The sequence below is a fragment of the Scheffersomyces amazonensis genome (genome assembly GCF_036850825.1).
Source record: "Scheffersomyces amazonensis strain UFMG-HMD-26.3 chromosome Unknown RJT21scaffold_5, whole genome shotgun sequence".
NCBI lineage: Eukaryota > Fungi > Ascomycota > Pichiomycetes > Serinales > Debaryomycetaceae > Scheffersomyces > Scheffersomyces amazonensis.
In genome coordinates this window covers 867,715-889,634 of record NW_027042745.1, presented here as the reverse complement: position 1 = coordinate 889,634, position 21,920 = coordinate 867,715, and the positions used below count along the sequence as shown (strand labels likewise).

The following is a 21,920-nucleotide window of genomic DNA, read 5'->3' as shown; positions in this document are numbered from 1 at the left end:
AATCTTACTGAGTAAATACTTCTATATATATGCGTTGATTATAATTTAAATTAAATTCATTAATTTGTGAAAAGAGATTCATATCAAGATATTCCTTTGCCTCTGGATCTTCTTCTTCTCCGTGCATATAATAATATACGCTAAATTTTAATATTGATAAATTATTAAGTAATATACGTGAAAGTGTACCTTTCAATTTCAATATCGTAATATTGTTCAAAAATACTCTTGAAAATATACTATGATCTTTATTATGAATGATTTGTAGTTTAATCTTATTATCATCATAAACATTGGTCGTTATAGTTTCATTAATAGGCTCCATATTATATTTTTGTAATAATGCATCCCATCTTACCGGATTATGGATCTCATACTCTCCTATCTTGACTTTTGAAATGAAGTATAATTCAGCATTTTGGATTTCATTGTTGTTCAATGGACTACCATTGACATACGTTAATCCAGTGCTAGATTCTTTATGATCATGACAGTTGAATCTAGCCAATAATTGTACAAACATTGATTCTTCATCATCTACTTCAAAAACAGGATTTTTATTGATACGAAGATTGGTAAGATTGGGTACATGAATGGCTAACTCGTCAATTACCTTAAATGAATTGAGCTTATTATGTCGTATATCCAATGTCTTTATACTGGATTGAATTTGGTTCGGTATGGATGAGATATAATTATCAGATAATAGCAATGTATTGATAGGTAATGATGGAAAGATAGTGAGCATATTGAACGACAAGTCAATGATCTGAATATTAGGATATGATTGTAGTTGTAAGTGTGATATATCAGTATCATTATAATTGTTACTAGCTAAATAAAGCTCAGATAGATTTGGTAAATTAGGCAAGATACATTCATTAACTGTTGGGATAGTTATTAATGTTGTAGATAATTTTAGTATTGACAAATTGGTATGAATCAATGGGGAATTATTTGAAGTAAAGAATCTATTCCCATTAAGATTTAATGAAGATAAGTTCCTTAAATTACCAATAATATCTTGAACAACACTAAGACCATTGAATAAATTAAAGCTTATATCTAGATTGATTACATTTACTAGAGTATTTAAAATTGAAGATTCGTCACCATCACCATAAACATTAACAATTGACTTTCTACTCAAAGATACTGATTTCAAATTCATAAAGTTCGACTGGATTCTATTCAACTTATCAAACCCTAATTCATCAACTATTTTAGTTCCAAATCTGATTTCTTGATCTTCATATTTTGTATGATACTCCTCATACAACAGTTGAATAAAACTTGCTCTACGTTTACATATCTTCTTATTATTGGCTTTCATAAAGGAACCAGCACCTATCACATCAACTTCAAAATATTTAACATCATCTAATGTACCATCATTCTTACCTCGACTCAGATTATCCCATTCAATTCCATATACCAAAGTTCCAGCCCATGCATGAGCCGAAGGTAATTGCCCAATGAACTTAATAGTTCCTAATTCGTTATCTGTGGTGGATATACGATCATAAAGTTGCATTATAAGAGCATGGTTAATTCACATCTATAGAGTTAGATATTGAAGTTGATGTTCAGTGGTTATAGTAGTTATTGCAGCATGGGTGTGTCACTAGTTTTGTGTACTGCGGTATTGGTGTATTATCAATAGATCAGTTGTCTACAGAGGTCTACAAAGGTCTACAAAGGTCTACAAATGACAGAACGATTAGTAAGTTATAAACCATTCAAAAAAGCTGTAATATTCAGTTAGGATTCTGAATGATTACTTTTAGAGTATTCTCGATCCACCTCTTAAGGCGATTGAGCCTCCTGGACTAGGAAGATGAGGGCCAAAATTAATTTCAAATTTGATAACTTCATGAATTGGTGTTTCATGCAAACACCGGTCGATTTGATGATAGTCATGAACGTCTATATTGTCATCGGTAGATACCATGGCAACATATGTGCCTTTTATTAGCAATTGAGCATGTAACTGTCTAGATTGTAAGCAATCATTAATTTTAGTTAGATTATACAAACTTTCATCATCATAATGAAGATCTACTAATCCCAATTGTCTAAATCGTCCACGCCTAGAAGCATTGCATAATGTTATGTATGTAAGCCATTTGAATATGGTTACTATTGTAAAACAAACCATATAGTAAGATTTTTTTTCCGGGGTAGAGGTTCATTATTGAAACGGGGTATTTACATGGGGTATTTATACTGATATTTATATATATAGACGACCAAAAAAAGTGTGTTGGGTCATGTGAAAAATGGGGTGTGTTAATTCTCAGTAACCAATCTCAAAGTATCTTAACCTTAATTATTTCTTAAGTATGGATCAAGATTCAAGCTTAACTTTACTAAGTAGTACAGTACAACCAGCACTAACCACCACAATAAAGTACAGTACATTACAGTACAGTACAACTATAATAAGTTATTGTACTACTCCGCCACATCCAATTCCAATTCCACTTATCAGTAGCTACTAGCAACAGTGAGCTTGGCTCATTCTCATTCTCACTCTCATTCTCGTATACCTCTGGTGATTCCCCTCGTCTCGGATCGTTCACACGACTTTTGTCTCTCTTTGTCTCTCTGTCTATAATTTTTTTTATTTTATTGAGCGCCGTACACGACCCTCTCTCCAAAAAATTAATCTAATTAACTATGGCACTATCAGCAGAGGTACGATTGCTGCCGGATCATAAGGTTGTTAAATAACTAACTAACTAATTAATATATATAATAATTAACTAAGTAATTAGCTAGACAACAGATCACCTGACCGTGTGATATATATATTTAACTAACTAATTCCCCTCAATAATCTAATCATTAAGTTGTTACTAATTAATCCAGTACCACTTACAATTCAATGCAAATTCCATCATCGCCAACTATCCCCACCTCAATTCAATAACAACCTTTAAATAATATCATCATATTATCATATCTACCTAATGGCCACCGCAACATCCCTCTCGGCATCTCCTCCTCCTTGTTCTACTACTACCACTACAACCACCACAACCACCACCACCACGACTACTAATCCTTCATCAACTCCAACTCCAACTCCATTATCTTCACCAAAAGAGTTTCATACAAAATCCAATTTTATTGGTAGAGCTATGAATACTTTATTACATAAAACAATGTCTCGATCACGAGAAAATTCCATTGGATCAAATTTATCAACTAAAGATACTCTTGATACAACAAATCCATCATCAAGTAATGAAGATTCAAATACAACATTAAAATCTTTACCATATAAATTATCTTCACCTTCACCTTCATCACCCGTTAAAGAAACAAATCGAGTATTTCTTGAATATGATCCAATAACAAGAAGAAAAGTTCTTAATACTTTTGAAATTTTACGAGAAATTGGGAGAGGAGAACATGGTAAAGTTAAATTAGCTAAAGATTTAATTAATAATGAATTAGTGGCAATTAAAATTGTAAATAGAAAATCTAAACGTGATAAAGCATCTAATTTAAGATCATCATTAAAACCTCTTAATGATTATGAATTAAAAATAAGACGAGAAATAGCTATTATGAAGAAATGTGATCATAAATATATTGTTAAATTACGAGAAGTTTTAGATGATTTAAGTTCTTATAAAATTTATTTAGTATTGGAATATTTAGAAAAAGGAGAAATTAAATGGAAACGTCTTGAATCAGATATTCAATCAACTACTATAGATAATAATAAATCAGATGAAATTCCTTGTTGTGGACCTCATCAACCATTAATTATACGTCATCATAAATCTATAAGTCATGAAGATGAAAATTTATTATCCGATGAATATAGTCCAAATTTAACATTTAAACAATCAAGAAAAATCTTTAGAAATGTATTATTAGGATTAGAATATTTACATTTTCAAGGAATAGTTCATCGAGATATTAAACCAGCTAATTTATTAGTTAGTCTGGATAATATAGTTAAAATAAGTGATTTTGGTGTATCATTTGCTTCATCATTAAATGAATCTGATGATGGATATCTTGTAAATGAATTAGAATTAGCTAAAACAGCAGGAACTCCAGCATTCTTTGCACCAGAATTATGTCAAACTAATTTTTCTTCTTCTTCATCTGATTCTTCGGCTTTACCAAAAGTTGATTATAAAATTGATATTTGGGCTTTAGGAGTAACTCTTTATTGTTTATTATTTGGTAAAGTACCATTTAATGCCGATTCAGAATTTGAATTATTTCAAGTCATTGTTAATCAAGATTTACAATTTCCTCCAAATAAAGATTCATTTAAATCTCCATCACCAGTTACAGATCTTGAATTTGAATATGCTAAAGATTTATTATTACAAATGTTAGATAAAAATAGTCAAAATAGAATTGATATTCGAGATATAAAGGCTCATCCATTTACTTTAATGGATTTAGAAGATGATTTTGAAGGATTAAATGAATTACTTCATTTAAATTCCAATTCAAATGAAGAAATTAAACTTAATTTTGATATACTTGATGATCAAGATTTATTAACCAGTAATGAAATTAATAATGCTGTTGTAGGAGTTGGATCAAGAATTACAAAAAGTTTAGCACAAGCCATTAGAGCAGGAGGTTTAAGAGATAGTGAAATAAGACATAAATTTGCTGCTTTACAAATAGAACATTCAAGAAGTACATCAAGTGATGATTCTTATAGTAGTAGTTCTAATCATAATTCTAATCATAATTCTTCAACTCGATTATTGGGTAATTCAAGTACAAATACAAATCATTCATTTATCTTATCGGAAGGTTACGCTATGGTTCCAACACCTCCAATCTCATCGGCAAGTACAAGTCTTTTCAAATCAGAGAATTCAACTCATACCTTATTGAGTTCTGCTCCTCATATCCCCTCGGGTCTCTCTCAGACTCTGACTCAAACAATTCTGACAACTCAGGCAGCACAGACAGCACAGACAGCACAGAGTCAATCTCAATCTCAATCTCAGACTCAGACTCAGACTCAGACTCAGTCGCTGCCTCTGACTCAACCATCTAGATCGAACTCCTTATCTATTGCAGGCATTAGAGATGGTCGTTCGATCTTACATGAGATGATTGAATCTCATAGTAATAGTAATCCTTCTAGTAGACGAGGTAGTGCTGTTGCTATTGTAGAAGCTCCAAGAATTGAAACTAAACGGAATGTTGGAGGTGATCTATATATGAAGAATCAATCTGCCGTTGATGCATTTAAAGATATTCAACAACAAGATGATAAAATTAGAAGAAAATCTTCCATGCATTCGAATTCTAATTCTGCAAAGAATTCTATTGATTCTCGAGCCGTATCTATGACTTCAAGAAGTTCAACAAGTCATAGTAATCATAGTTCAAGTATTGCTGCTCCAATTCCTGTACCTGCTTCGACTAAATCTTCAATTAATTCTAATAATGAATTTATTCCTAATGGAGCTCCAAGATATTCAACAAATCAATTACATGTTGGTCCATTAAGTGTTATGAATGAAGAAAGAAGACCATCATCAGTTATGTCATTACCATTAAATGAAAGTTTTGCTTCATTAGATAGTGTAAATGATGATTATCTTACTTTGAAATATGAAGAATATACTAGAAGTCGTCAACAACAAGAACAGCAACAACAACAACAACAACAACAACAACAACAACAACAACAACAACAATATCAACACCATCATCATGGAATCTCTAGAAAGACTTCCAGACGTGAAAGTATTGCTAGTGTTTCTGATACTCAATTGTTTATGCATTCAGCCGAAGAGATTAATCAAAAGTTTAAAACATTTGATTTAGGTACTCTGATGAAATCTGCTGGAGTTACTGAATTAGGGGATGAAGATAATGATCCTAAATCGGCAGCTCCATTAAGAAGATATGATACAACATCTTCATATTCATCATATACTTCTGAATCAGGACCTTCATCAGGTGAACATGAACTTGAACAAGTTGAAGAAGATGATAGTGATGAAGAAGGAAATTTAACTTTAGCCTTTAGTTCTAAAGTTCAACCATTATCTCGTCCTAAATTATTTACTTTAGATAATCGAGCTAGATCTCATGAATCAAATTTACATGGATTAATTCATCAACCACCTACTTATGATGTACCATTTATATTTCAAAATCAAGGAGGTATGCCTGAATTTGAAGATGTACCTGATGGATTAATTTCAGGAGTATCGGAAAGTCCTGGTACTGGTACTGGTACTAGTACTGGTACTGAAACTCCAGCTTATTCCTTAATGACTCCTTCTGAATCTTTAAGTACAAGTAATGGATCTTCAACTACTTTAACTGGTAATCAAAGAGTTTTAAGTCCTGAAAATTTGGCAGGTTCAGTATCTCCACCTCAACCTCAAGAATCATCTTCACCTTCACTTTCACTTTCACCTTCACCTTCTATAAATCCAAAATTCTTAATTCCACCTAATGTTGTTGATAGAATCAACAAGCAAGTGAAAGTATCATCTCCATTAGCAGGAACAACGACTTCTACTACTACAACAATATCTCCAGAAGTAGCAACTTCTACTGTTATTACTAGAAAGAAGGCTCATGGTTTAAGAGAAAATATATTCAATAATCAATTCAATAATCATTACAAGAAAGATCCCGTTTATTCTCCATTCCCAACTGCTATTCATCTCGATAATGATAAGGAGCAATTGGTTAAGGCTACCACTCAGAAACAGAATGAAAATAGACCCACCTTCTATAGATCGAATTCGATCACAGTGGGGTTATTACAACATCAAAGAACTGATACGGGAGAAGCAGAATAGTATGTAAGATTTATATTTATATTTCTATTTCTATTTCTATGGTGCTAATGGTTCGAATTGGGACCAGTAGTTAGTAAATAAAATTAAATTACCTTTACCATAAAGTAAAGAAGTAATCAAGTAAAGAAGTAATCAAGTGCGATTTGTGTATTTTACATACTAATAGATTTTATTGAGAGGGACAGGCAGAATATAAGACAAAGTATCTAATTTTATATAAGCAGAATGTCTATTACTTTGATATAAAGGAATATACATTATTTAATTTGTTTGAGCGTCAAAGACTGCAAATTTTATTTTTTCTTTGCAACTTCCTGGATTTTCTTGCAGTTATATACCTCTCTTAAGCTGTGCACGCATTATGCTACACACCTCTGACAACCATGTACAATCCGGATTATAAGGTTATATAAATGTGGGTTTTATCTCCCTACTTATACTTATACCCCTAGTTTTACATCCATCAGTTCAAATTATCCCTATTGATTCATTAAAACATCAAATATGAGGCTATCTAGTATAATCAACTTCAAAGATGCAAAGACTGTCTTATTAAATCTAAAGGATGGAGCAATGATAAAACCCTTCCAGATCAGTCGACAAGGTATGCCTCTGTATCAAGAACTTCGTCAGAAATTGAATACTTACTTGGAGAATCCAAATCAAGAAGAGATTAATCAGATGTTCAAGCTGTGGGATCTTATTGATATTGTTCAGGATCGTCAACTTGACCAGTCAAATGTCTTGATTCTTCTCTTACGTCTCTATAACTTTCACTTGATGCTGCCATTCGAAATCGAAGTTGATGAAAACTTGTATAAAGTAATTGATGAATTTAACGATAATTTTATTTCTAGAATTTCGGTAAAGGATTCAGACCTAAAAAAATTCTTACTTCATTATTTTCGATTCACTACAATTTTGAACGTACGAGTAGTTAAACCAGAACCAGAAGTCCTAAACAATAGTTCTAAAGCACATGCTCTTTCTTCAAAATCAACTACAAGAACAAATGAAAGTCGTAATCATTCACTTAAGAATATCATGGGTTGTTTGTATCCATCAACCAATAAACCTGAAAAGTTTAAGATGTCAGAATCGACTTTTAGATTCACTAAGAAACAAATATCAAGTACCGGAAGTTTATTCACCCCTCAATTTAGTCTGATTGCTGATTCTGAAGCTCGAATTGAATTATTATTCCACCTGAATGTTTTAACTCCAGTCTCCAACTTGCTATCAGCTATATATGGCGAAAGAGTCTCTGTAAATCCAAAAATAAGATTTGAGAAACAAATCAACTCCGTACCAGTTCATGTACTACCAGACTTCGCCGTAACTTTCCAACAATTTAATATACCTATTGAGATAAAAAAAAAGAAAGTACTTCTGAACCTTGAAGAATTTAATGCTCGGGATATTATGCAACCAAAAAATTCTAACCTAATTGAGATGTTCTCTCAATTAATACGAGAATCAATCCTAGCTGGGTGTCCATTTGTGTTGTTATCTGATTATCATTGTACACTTTTAATTGATTTAGAACAATGCAACGTTGGAAAGTATGTTGGTCTTAACTATTGTAAAATTCTACGTGAAGTTAATTGCAGAATCATATCATTGAATGATGATGATGATGGGAATGGTGGTTATACTTTAAATACGAAAGTTATAATGTTCATGATGCATGCATGGGCTAAAAGAAATAGATGGAAACCTATAATGAAGAAGTTTGAAAAAAAGTTGTTAATTCAACCGAATATTCGTTCTTCTCTCATGGCCCTGTTTTATGCATCAATCAACGAATGCAACGACTTCTTGAGGAAGAAGATGAATAAAGGTGAAGATGATCCTGCCCATACTGACTCATCCTTTCTGTCTGACTCATCAATAATACAAAATCCTGATCTTCAAGCAGATGATCAGGTATTTCTGCAGTATTATATAAGATGTTTAAACAATTTATATAAAAAACGGAAATACAATGGTAAAAGAAAGACGACCAAATGGAAGGACTTCACTTTACATGATTTTCAAAAAGAATACAAATTGCTAGAAATAGTTTCAGGTGACAGAATAAATAGCCGTGTTAGTATTACATTTATTGTTGAAAGAAATAAGGATAAAAGGAAATTCTTCCTTAAAATATTGGATCCGGTTCGGTCCTCAATATTTACTACCAAATCAAGTGTTTTAGAGGGTTCTTATAAGAGAACCTTCGATATCTTTGTAAATGAGGTGAGCTCATATTTAAGATTGAAGAATCTTAAAAAGGGCATTCCTCAGTTGCATTATTTCGGTTTTTTTAATAACTCGGGAAGTGTTAATTTCACAGAATTTTTAACACGTAAAGATAGGAAAACTTTAAATCCTAATATTAATTTAGCGGGATTTTACTTAGTCACAGAGTATATCATTGGTGTCACACTAAATAAAATTTCACAACCAGAAAGAGAGAAGATTTATCCAAAAGCCAAAAATATTCTTAATGAAATCAATAAGTATGGAGTGTTTCATCTCGATCTTCATGAAGAGAATATAATTATAATGCAATCCAAAAAGAAAGGTTCAAAAGAATTGGTTCCTGTATTTGTAGATTTCGGAAAGACAAAATTGGCTGAAGAAAGAAAAAGGTGGAAGGAGAGCGGTAGTAAAATGTCAACAATTGCAGAAGATGAAGATGAAGATGAAGATGAAGATTATGAAGAAGAAGAAGATGAAGATTATGAAGAAGAAGAAGATAAAGATTATGAAGGAGATAAAGGTGAAGATTATGAAGAAGGTGATATTGATAAAGATAAAAAATATAAAATGGAAACTCATAAAGCTTTAAGACGTACTTTTGGTGTAGGATTCAATTATCCAAAAGTGAATGAATTGAAATCCAAACTAATGCATTCAGAATTTGATGATTTTGGCAGAAATAAAAAACCAAAATTATAGGATGAGTATTTTATAAGAATTTTGCTAACATATTGCTAATAAAAATACAATTGGTATTACTTTCACATTGGGCCGGGCGTTTTTGCAATTGTTAAGTAGGTGAAGTTGACGGTTAGTTGAAGTTATTTACATTTATCAATTATATATTTTAATGTTTCAGAACAATGAACCATTGTTGGTTGGTTCGTTTTCAGATTCATTTATGTATTTCTGTGACTTGTAATAATACCTTTACGTAAGTTGCTCAAGTGTGCATGTATTCATAGTCTGTATCGGTGTCTGGAATGATGCAAAAATGCGGAATCCCGAATTTCCAACAGTCACCTGATACTGAATATGCTAAGTGTGAATATGTTTAAGTAAGATTGAGATTGAGCTTTGGTATGGCTATGGCTATTGCTATAGCTATGGCTATGGCTATGGTTATGGCTATGGCTATGGTTATTAAATTACAACTAAGTATACTGAGTGCATAACTTGCAATATATGCCCTAAGTAAAATAGATTAGCCGCACAGTAGTGTCCCAAAAGGTAAACAACGCCATTTCCGTTTTGTTTGCAGTTTGGTGTTTACATTTTATGACGCTACTTTTTTTTTCGACCTGATAAACCACAAATGCTTTAACCAGCGAGAGTATTGTGCACTAGTAAATATAAATTAGTTATTTTAGTACTAAATATATATTTGATATTTATAGTGAATAATATAATTGTAATTCGATGTCATCCGATACTCCGCCAAAGGAAGATATTCGAAATCAATTATCTGATTTTCAACGTCGATTATTTCATAAGAAATCTCAAACGTCTTTAAAATCAGATCATAGTAATGATAAATTAGATGATATTGAACAAGATCAAGAAAATGTTTCATTAACATTACCATTACCCAATAAAAAATTGGGAGGAAGTAATAAAATTAATAATAATAAACTGGGATTACATTTACAACCGGCACCATTAGTTATACCTAATAGACATATTAATTCTGGTTTAGGACCTGAATCAAAGGGTAATGATATGAATTTTGTGGTTGGATTAAGTGAAAATTTATTGGGTGAGTGTAGAAGATTAACTGCCGAAAATCAAAAGTACAAATCAAAGTTAAAAGTATCAACAGAAGATAATGAAATCCTTAAGCGCGAACTTGCTCAATTAAAGAATTCACGTTCTAGTCAATTAAATAATGAAAGTGATTTAAAGGATAAGAATTGGCAATTAGAAGCTAATCTTTCAAATCTTAATGATCATGTAAATTCATTAACCAGTAGTAAAGAAAAATTAATTCTACTTAATAATGAATTACAATCAAAATATATTGAAGTTCAAAGAGAGAGTGAATTATTACTGGTAAAGAATGAAAAGTTATCTAAAGATTTTGAAATTTTAAAGTCAACGGCTTCAAAGGAAGTTGAAGAACTTAGTAAACGAATTGAAGATCTTAATGATGAGAATGATAGTTTACATTTAAAATTATTATCATCAAATACTCAATTAAACATTCCATCAATTGCATCAGGTGATATTAGTTCTCCAATAAATGATGATGATAATAATAATAATAATGATAATGATGATAATAATGATGATACTTTAGATATTGATGAATTACTTCGTTCAACTCAATCTAATGCAATTCCTCCATTAGATCCAAATAATTCTCAACTTGAATCAGAAACTTTAAGAGCTACATTAAATCATTCTAATAGAACCATTGCTAAATTAAGATCAGCTATTTTAAAGTTAAGAAAGGAAGCTGAAGCTGAAGCTGAAACTGATGATAAAAAGAGTCCTGTTAAACTTCTACCATTAAATTTAAAGAGTAAAAAGGGTAAATTAGCTAATATATCTAATACATCAATGATATCTCCATTTAAAACAAGTTCAACTATTTTAATATCTCATGATGATACTTTTTCAACTGAAGAAAATGATGATTGGGAAGATTTCATTGGTGATGGAATAAATATTCATGGATCATCTAAATCTCCATCAAGAGCTTTAGCATCTAATAGAGTACTTCCAGATTTAATTGATTCATCAGAAAGTGAATCTGAATCTGAACAACAAATTAGATCTCCTCATAAGAAACCTTCAGTATTAGCTCGAGAATTATTAAATGATACTAAACCTACTCGAGATCAACTTGAAGAGTATGCTCAAACCAATGATTTGGTTTTATTAACTTCCGTTGAATATGAAGTATTGAATACTAATAATATTAATTCTATTGAAGATCCTCAAATCAAAGATATTGCAAGAAGTAGAGGATTTATAGTACTTGATAAATATGAATATGATGAATTAATTGATGAAAATGTTATGAAAAGAAAATTAGAATCAAAGGGTCTTATTACTTTACCAATTGATGAAGTTCAAGAACTTAAGGCAAATGCCAATTCATATATTAATCCAAGTTTAGATTATTTATCATCAAAGGTCAAGGCACATTCTCATCAAATTATTAAGGATTCTGAATTATCAGAATTGAATAGAGCTTTAGATAATTATACTCATCCATCGGAATCTTATTTAAAGAATAAATTACCTCAATTTAATTTAGTACCTATTACAAAAGATGAGTATAATAATTATCAAACTTTAATAGTTGATCATGATAAACCTTCTAAACAATATTTAACAGATAAAGCTAATGAATTAGGGTTCATACTTGCATCTGGAGCATATTATGATGAATTAAAGAATACCACTAATAATCCTTCCATACCATATTTAAAGACTAAATCAGAAGCTTTGGGTCATACTATAATAAATAATGAAGATTATGAACAATTAATAAGAAAAGTAGATAATCCAACTATTAATGAAGTTAAACTTCAAGCCGAGAAATTGGATTTAGTTCCATTATCTAAATCAGAATATACTACCCTATTTAAAAGTGCTAATGAACCATCTATAGATCATCTTAAATCAAAGGCTCAAGGTAAAGGGTATGACCTTATTAAACAACCTGATTTATTATCACTTAATGAGTTAGCCAATAATCCATCTGAATCTCATATCTCAACTAAGGCTGAATCCTTAGGTTTAAAGGTTATACCTGATTCGGAATATAAGGAATTAAAGAATCCAACGGTAGATATACTTGCTGATAAAGCTAAGGATTTCAATCATACCTTAATTGCATCTAATGAACTTGAACAACTTGAACAATTAGCATCTAATCCTCCATTACTGCATATCACAGCCATGGCTACTAAATTAGATCATGAAGTCATGGCTAAGGATCAAATGCAAAAAGTTCATTCACTTGCTTATTCACCATCCATAGATCATTTACAAGCCAAGGCTAATGAAACTGGTCATATACTTATTACTAATTCTGATCATAAACAATTACTTGCTTTGGCGCATAGTCCTTCATTAGATCATATTAAGAATACAGCTAATGATCATAATCATACGGTAGTAGCCAATAACGAATATACCAAATTGATATCCCCCACGGTGGATGATCTCATGGGTCATGCTCATAAATTGGACTATGAACTTATCAAGAAACAAGACTTGAACCAATTGAATGAACCTAGTATTGAACAATTATCCGAGAAAGCTCACCTCCATCAGTGTACAGTTATCCCCTCTTCAGAAATTGAATCCTTAAAGAACTTAGCCTACACTCCGCATGAAGACCATTTGAAGGAAGTGGCTTCGGAGAGAGGGTATGACATTGTAGATAAACAAGAATTACAGACATTGAAGAAGACAGTTGAGGACCAATCGGAACAATTGAATAAGTTACATGAGACCATTGATAAGCCAAGTAAGGAATTCCTTATTGAAAGGGCTGGCTCTATAGGAGCACTTGTAGTGGATAAACAAGTTCATAGTTCATTAGTAGAACAAGCTCAAAGTCCAAGTACTGAAGTAATTGATAGAGTAGTGAGTAGTCAAGATTCCAGTATAATTAAGAATGAGGAATTGAGTCACTTACGGCAATTAGCTCATAATCCACTGCAAGATCATATTAAGAATATGGCTATTGGAGCTGGATTAGTGGCAGTAACCAAGGCAGTATATGACCAATTAGATACTCTGCATAATAATCCATCCATTGAGTTCATAAGAGAAAAGGCCAACAATCATAATCATACGATTATAGAATCGAAAATCTTAGAAAGATTACAAGCCATTGAAGATTCTCCGACCCATGCCTTCCTTACCAAGGCAGCCGATAAGAAAGATATGGTTGTAATACCTAATTCGGAATACTCTCAATTAAGATTAGATGCAAACACTCCAACCATTGAACATCTTAAATCCAAAGCATCAGCTTTAGGTTATGAGATTCTACCAGTAGCTGACTTTATATATCTTGAAGAAAAAGCAGAGAATCCTCCTATGGATCATATCCAACAAGTAACTGGTAAACTTGGCTATGTATTGGTGGCAGAAGATGAATATAATGAAGTTTCTCAAACTTATAAGTCTCCTTCAATTGAGTATATAACTGATCATGCTAATACATTAGGTAGAAAAGTATTAACTCAAGCAGAGTATGATGAATTACATAATCCAACTGTCTATCAAATTAAACAATATGGTAAGGCTGCAGGATTGGTAGTCGTTGATAAATCGAAATATGAACAACTTGAACAATTAGCCAATGATCCATCCGTTGAACATCTTACTCGATTGGCATCTAACAAACAGTATAGTTTAGTACAAGAGAACCAGTATCAAGAACTTTTGACCTTAGCCAATGATCCAAGTAAAGATCATATAACCACTAAGGCACAAGCCATGGGATTGTCAGTGATTGAAACCAATACTTTAACTCAATTACGTAATCCAACCAGGACTCAAGTTGAAAAATTGGCTAGTAATTTAGGAGGAATTGTAGTAATTGATGAATTAGAATATAAACAATTAAAGCAAAATGTTGAATTCCCCACCAAGCAATTCATACAAGATCATTCTAAGAAATTAGGATTATCTTCAGTAACCAATGAAGAATATATCGCCTTACATAATCAGGCACATGAACCAAGTAAAGAACATATAATGGAAAAGGCAGCTAAAGTGGGATTAGTAGCTATACCAATTCATAAACATCAACTGTTAGTATCAACCATTGAAACTCCTACTACAGATTATTTAAAATCAAAGGCCTTTGAATCAGGTCAAGTTCTATTACCAGTAGAAGAATATCGATCATTAACTGAATCTATTCAATCACCCACTAAAGATTATTTAATTCAAAAAGTAGGAGAATTAGGGTCCCTCGTAGTGTTACGAGATGAATATAATTCCATGATAGAAAATCTCAACCATCCTTCATTAGAGTATCTTAATGAATCAGCCAATAGATTAGGATTTGAATTGATTGAGAAGAAAGAGTATAGTAAATTAATATCTGATTTAAAGGATTATGATACTATTACTTTAGATAAGTTACAACAAATGGCCTTACATATTGATTCAGTAGTCGTTAATAAGAAGGAATTCTTACAATTAAAGAATACTATTGATACACCATCGTTAGTCTTCTTAAAGGATCATAGTCAGAAATTAGGTCATACTTTAGTGGCCGATGGAGAATATGAAAAGATGATAACTCAATTACAAGAACCCGATTTGGATTTCATTCGTCAACGGGCTCAGCAACATCAATATGTCGTAGTTAAAACCGAGGAATATGATCAATTAAAGGATCCTTCAACTGATACCATCATTCATCTTGCCGAGAACTCGGGCTTTAAAGTGCTTCCTAAATCAGATTATGATTCCATGATCAACAATATCGAAAGTCCCTCTATTGACTATTTACATGACCATGCCAATTTGGCTGGTCTTTGTCTTGTCCCAGACTCGGAATTATCTCAACTTAAGAGTGAACTTGAATCACCTTCTGAGTCCTTTATCCATCAAAAGGCTAAGTCCTTAGGTTTGGCTACGGTTCCTCAGGAAAAGTTAAAGGAATTAGAGGATTTAGCATATAACCCATCTGAATCTCACTTGACTAAGTTAGCAGCTGGATTAGGATTAACTGTATTGGGTATTGAAACTTATAACAAGTTACACACTCCTTCATTAGACCATATCAAACATCTTGGACAGGCTAATGAACATGTGGTTATACCAACACAAGAGTTTACTGAATTAAATAACAAAGCCAATCGATCACTCGAAGATTTGGCACAAGAAGCAGGTAAACAATTGGTAATACCTCTGGAATTTGCTAATCTTAAACAACAATTGGATAAGCCATCATTAGATTATCTTAAGGAAAAGGCTAGTGTATTGGATATGGAAGTAGTATCTAAAGATAAATTACAATCATTCAGAGAAGCTGCCAGTACTCCTATAGAAAAGCGAGCTAAAGATTATAACTTGAAGTTACTTACAGCTGAAGAATTTAAGACATTAAAGAATTCGGCTGAATCACCTTCTTTAGAACGGATTGAAACTCGAGCTGCTGGCTTAGGGTATGCGGTGATTGCTAAGGATGATTTAAAGAAATTGAATGAGTATAAGAATAAGTCTGTACAAGAATTAGCTCAAGAAAATGATATGATAGCGGTACCTCAGACTGAATGGGAAGATTTACAGAATATATGTGAATCTCCTACATTAGATCATATTCGAGAGAAAGCCGGTAATCTTGGTCATGTAGTGGTAGAAGAAGATGAGTATTCTCAACTTAATACTACGGTGACTCTGCCTACTTTAGATCATCTTAATACTCGAGCTGCAGTATTAGATCATACCCTTGTACCTAATGATAAGTATGATCAATTGGTAGTCAGTTCAAAAGAGTCCTTGACTGATAAGGCTCAAAGACAGAAGTGCGTTGTTGTTGCTCAACAGGAATATGACGATCTTCAACAATCAAAGAAATCATACACTGACCAATTAGCTGCTTCTCAGGGTAAAGTGTTAGTGGACGAACAGGAATATAACCACTTGGTAACTCCTGGTATTGATGTCTTAACAGCAAAGGCTCAAGACTTGAACCATTCAGTTGTACCTCAGGAAGAGTTACAAGCATTAACTGAAAGGATTAGTCATTTAGAACAGCTTGAAGATCGAGCAGCAGAAAGAGGATTGGCTGTGGTACCTCAAGCAGTGTTGCAGGAATTAAAGCAAATGGCTCAATCGCCTTCATTAGAAGTGCTTAAGAAGTCAGCTGAATCCCATAACCATAGTCTTATTGATACTAACCAATTGGAACTGTTGAAGGAACCGCTTGAACAGAGAGCTTCAAAGGAAGGGAAGGTTGTCATTGATGGTTCTGAGTATCAAGCCATTAGTGAGCGAGCTGCTAATCCATCTAAAGAACATTTACAACTGAAGGCTCAAGCCTTAGGTCTTGCCTTAATTGGAGCATCTGAATTGAAGGAGCTTCGCTCGGAGCTTAGTCAACCCTTGGAAGTTAAAGCTACTAAGGAGAATAAGATATTGATAACTCATGATGATCATAAGGCCCTTGTGAATCCAAGCATTGAACGGATCAGTGAATTGGCGTCGGAACACCATAAAGTAGTCGTTGATCAATCGAGTTATAGTGAATTGTTAGAGTCTTGTAAAGTACCACTTGAAGAAAGAGCAGCTAAAGATAATAAGATCTTGATGGATGTTGAAGAAGTACAACTCTTAAGACAACCTACGATTGAAACGTTAGAGGCACATGCTGGTCAATTGAATCATGTGATTATACCCAAGGATACTTTGAAAGAATTAAACAGTAAAGCCGAAGAATCTCTTGAAGTAAGAGCCGAACAAGCCGGAGTTAAATTATTGAGTGATAAACAATATGATGAATTACTTATTAAGGCCAATAAGCCCAGTCTTGAAGAAATCAAACAACGAGCTAAAAGTGCTGACCATGTGGTAGTACCACTTGAAGAATATAATGAACTTCAAGTATCACTTGAAGAAAGAGCTCGACAACAGGGCAAAGTGGTTGTAGAAGAATCCGAATTCCAACATCTTAAGGATATAGAAACTATACAAAATCTGGAAGAATTTACCTTTGCAGATGCTGAAGATTCATTTGTTATAAGTGTGGATGAATTACGTATAAGAGCTGATAAACTTAATATGGTGTTATTGGATAAGGCAGAAGTTGAAGCGGATAACTTGAGAGTTCAACAACAATTGGCAGAAAAGGAACAAGAGATTTATAAGCTTCAAGATAACAAGACTGTAACCAAAGAATCATTAGCAGCATTACTGTCGGATATGAATATGGTGGTATTAGATAAAGAAGAATATAAACAATTAAAGGTTTCATCCTTAAAGGGTCAAGATCCCTTATCGGATATTACTGAAGATCAATTACGAGGTAAAGCAGATGAAATGGGTTATCAACTTATACTTGAAGATACTCTTAATGAATTAAAGGCCTTTAGTAAATCAATAGATTCTAAGGAGAAATTTGTTGAAATGGGAGATTCTCGTGGGTTATTGGTTATACCTAAATCTGAATTTATAGGTACTACTAATACTCCAACGGCTACTAATACTAATGTGAAAGTTGTACCTTCGAGTTATTTTAATCAATTGGTGAGATTAAAGGCTTTATCGATTGAAAAGGTTCTGGATGATGTATTTAAGAAGTATGCAGAAAAGAGAGGGTATTGGCATAATGATCGACCCACTACTCCATTGGTGGATGAATTTGAATCATTACGAGATTTACCATCGCCTAATGTGCCACCAAGCAGATCATCTCCATCACCGCAGATTGATAAAGCTCACTCTCAATCACAGTCACAGTCTCAACCACAGTCACAGTCACAGTCACAATCTCCAATGGTGCAATCTGCATCTGTTCGTAGCCATTTATCTCATTTATCTCAAGCTCCGAGTGTTAACGAATCGTTAACTTCTGGTGCCATCTTTTCAATGGCAACCAATGTATCATTAACTGATAAAGCTATGATTCCTGCCATTACTCAAGTAGTTATTGGAGAATATCTATTTAAATATTATAGAAAATTGGCTATAAATTCGATTTCAGAAACAAGACATGAAAGATACTTTTGGGTTCATCCTTATTCTTTAACCCTTTATTGGTCAGATTCCAATCCAGTGTTGGCTAATCCTTCTCATTATAGAACTAGAGCTGCAGCTATAATTAAAGTTGAAAGTATTAATGATAATAATCCCTTACCAACAGGGTTATATCATAAAAGTATTATAGTCTATTCCACCGATAGAACCATTAAAATCACATGTCCAACTCGTCAAAGACATAATATTTGGTTTAATGCTTTAAGATATATGATTAGTAGAAATGTGGATGAATTATCGTTTGATAATGATAATAGTAAAGTGCATATTCAAGAGCCATTTGAATCCATAAAGCAAATGAATGATGATTTATATGAGAATACTGAAAGACATTCTCATCCTCGCTATCTGCAACATAAGAGAATATCTACTCCTTCAAGGTTAATTAATAGTCCGTCTATATCCCGATTAGGGAGATTGAATTCGAGACGGTAGATAGTTAGTAGTTAGTAGTTAGTAGTTAGTTTTTATTTATTAGTTCGTATTTATATACATTATTTAATTGACTTCGTTTTCACTTTCAGTATCGGTAGACTGTCTTCATGCTTAAAGAAATTAGCAACATCTACTTTAGCATTAATTAATGAAACAGTAATAAATGATATAATACTTATAGCAAAAGTTAATTTAAATATTGAATTATAACATTCATTACCCAAAGTACATATAACCCCTCCTTTAATTTCATCTATAATTGAATTAGAATCATATATATTCCCAAATAATCTGGTAAAGAATATACTAGGAATTATTGGAGCTAAAGATACAATGCCCCAATTAGATGAAAAATTAGTCATACCAAATGTATCACCAACAATTATTGGCATTATACAAAAGATAAATCCATAAAATAATCCTGTAAGAAATGAATCTATTGGTAAAGTAGAATCTTCCCTAATAAATAATCCCATTAATTGAGTAAGCATTAATCCAATAGATGGTAAATATAATAATAAAGATCGAGGTTTATTAAATGATTGAGTTATTATATCTCCCATTATTCCACTTATAATTCTACCTATACAATTAGCAGTTGATATTAATCCCACTTGAAATTGTTGATCCTTTTGAATTATTATATCTCCATCTATAATTTGTTCAGATTGAATTCGATAACTTATAAGTGCCTTAACCATATATCCAACCGAATATATATACATTTGACCCAATGACGCTAATGAACCGGTGGCTATAAAGAGAAGCCAAAATCTATAACATTTAACTAAGGCAAATCCTGTAATATCTTTAGAATCTTCTAATTCTAATTTCTGATAGGCAGAATTAGGATTAGTAACCAATTTCTTTTCTGATACAGAATTTCTTCGAGGAAGTGTTTGCTGTTGTTGTTGTTGTTTTGGATTATGATCCTTATCACAAAGCATAATACTTGGAGCACATATACAGAAGATTACAATTGATGAATAAGCAAGAAATCCTAAGAATGATGATGTATCACCTGGAAAGAACATTGAAGCAATTACTGAATAAAATAATGCACTTAATCCATATAATGCTAATGGTAAAGATGTTGCTACTCCTCTTATACTTGGGAAACTTATAGCACAACATTTTAAGCAAGCATAATTTATAAAGGTTGAACCTGATCCAACTAAAAGTAATAAACATGATGATAATATTACATTTCCATAAATAGTATCAAATTGTCTTTTTAATCCTAAATATCCTGACATAATAAATAATCCTCCTATAATAATTGACATTGTATAACCTTTTCTATCGACTACTAGACCGGCTAGTGGACCACTAATTGCGGCTCCAAAGTTGCCAATAAGTGCAATAGTTGAAGAACCTGAAGCAGTATAATTAAGTTGTTTAGCCAATTGAGGACTATATGAAGAATATAAATATAATGTACCACAACTTAAACCAAAGAAAGTACATGATAGTAATACAAAGACTTTTCTAATGGCTGGACTGATGGTTGGAACTATCATAGTGGCTGAAAATCTCGATTCTTTACTATCGTCTCATACAACAATTAACAACTAACTAAACTTAACAAACCGTCTCTGTCTCTACTAATCGCAATGGGTGGGCAATGGAATTTGGAATTTGGAATTCGGAGCATCGGCCTTACTTATACTACAAAAATTTATTTTTCTGATCTGCTGGCATGAGTTTACGAGAACTGCGCGTATGAGATCGGTTTCCTGGTGGTGTTTGCCGGGTCCACAATTGTGTATAGTACGGTTATAGGGATGGCATGGAGGGGGTTAATGGTATGGGAATGGTATAGATATGTAGTAGTGTGTATAGAGTGAGAGTGGAGTTAGAGTATAGAGACAGTTCAAGAGTTACGGAGAGTGTATCTACGGACCTACGTCATTAATCTAACCTTATTTGGTGTAGTCTCGCAAACGTTAGATACTGCTCGCTGCTGCACATGGATACTATGTTTAAGCCAACTAGGCTGAAAATATCCATTGAAATACTTTCTTGTGACACCATAGTAGACCTATGATGATCAGTAACCTATGACAATCTATGACCCATACCGATCTATAACCTGTGAGGATCTATGACTTCACACGATCTATGACTTATGATCTGCATTATGTCTAAAGACACACATAACTTCAATCTCTTATATGAATGCAGGGGCAAGACTAGCCAAAAGCTCTTAGCACCTTCTAATGCAATATACAAAGGCTTCAGGTATGTCTTACTTAAACCTCCTACTCTATATGATATCTATCCTAACCGTATCTGTAATATATATCCTTGGTAAACGTGCTTATGTAATAGCTTAGTCAGCTTCCCCACAATTGAAAGTCTAATTTTCATTTTAATGCTTTCAATTGTGAAGACGTTAGAGATCTGAACAATTCAAGGTTGTATATTTCTCTATGTCACCTATACGAATTAGTTATTACGTTCCTCTTTAATTAAATTAATTACTTAAGACACTCATATTATTAAATAAGAAACTGTATATGCGCTCCTATTCTAGATGAAGAGTGAATGCTTGTACCACAGAGTCTAGATAATGGAGGTATACACAAGTTATGTAAGCTCATTTTCCTCTTCTGATAGTTATTTTATTACTTAGACAATACGTAAAACTTCGAATAACTAAAATTTTTGATAAGTTAATTATCA

The 21,920-nt window shown here is 32.6% G+C and overlaps 5 protein-coding genes across 5 annotated transcripts; 3 read left to right on the top strand and 2 right to left on the bottom strand. All coding sequences in view use genetic code 12, as the record gives it.

Moving 5' to 3' along the window:
* Positions 1 to 4: 4 nt before the first annotated feature.
* RJT21DRAFT_115312 (uncharacterized protein) lies at positions 5 to 1,534 on the bottom strand (the record flags this gene model as incomplete). The annotated part of the gene is made up of 1 exon (XM_064880333.1): positions 5 to 1,534. One exon carries the CDS (start codon positions 1,532 to 1,534, stop codon positions 5 to 7), a length of 1,530 nt encoding a protein of 509 aa, XP_064737386.1.
* A 1,182-nt stretch (positions 1,535 to 2,716) lies between these two features.
* RJT21DRAFT_47750 (serine/threonine-protein kinase) lies at positions 2,717 to 7,068 on the top strand. Its single transcript, XM_064884724.1, has one exon. It carries the CDS (start codon positions 2,973 to 2,975, stop codon positions 6,816 to 6,818), a length of 3,846 nt encoding a protein of 1,281 aa, XP_064737385.1. The 5' UTR covers positions 2,717 to 2,972; the 3' UTR covers positions 6,819 to 7,068.
* A 254-nt stretch (positions 7,069 to 7,322) lies between these two features.
* RJT21DRAFT_3305 (uncharacterized protein) lies at positions 7,323 to 9,761 on the top strand (the record flags this gene model as incomplete). The annotated part of the gene is made up of 1 exon (XM_064884172.1): positions 7,323 to 9,761. One exon carries the CDS (start codon positions 7,323 to 7,325, stop codon positions 9,759 to 9,761), a length of 2,439 nt encoding a protein of 812 aa, XP_064737384.1.
* A 360-nt stretch (positions 9,762 to 10,121) lies between these two features.
* On the top strand, positions 10,122 to 19,480 carry RJT21DRAFT_47752 (uncharacterized protein). The gene has a single exon (XM_064884725.1). The coding sequence runs from the start codon at positions 10,482 to 10,484 to the stop codon at positions 19,233 to 19,235; it is 8,754 nt and encodes a 2,917-aa protein (XP_064737383.1). The 5' UTR covers positions 10,122 to 10,481; the 3' UTR covers positions 19,236 to 19,480.
* RJT21DRAFT_121890 (uncharacterized protein) lies at positions 19,174 to 20,887 on the bottom strand. Its single transcript, XM_064882238.1, has one exon. The coding sequence runs from the start codon at positions 20,753 to 20,755 to the stop codon at positions 19,295 to 19,297; it is 1,461 nt and encodes a 486-aa protein (XP_064737382.1). The 5' UTR covers positions 20,756 to 20,887; the 3' UTR covers positions 19,174 to 19,294.
* Between the last annotated feature and the right edge of the window lie 1,033 nt (positions 20,888 to 21,920).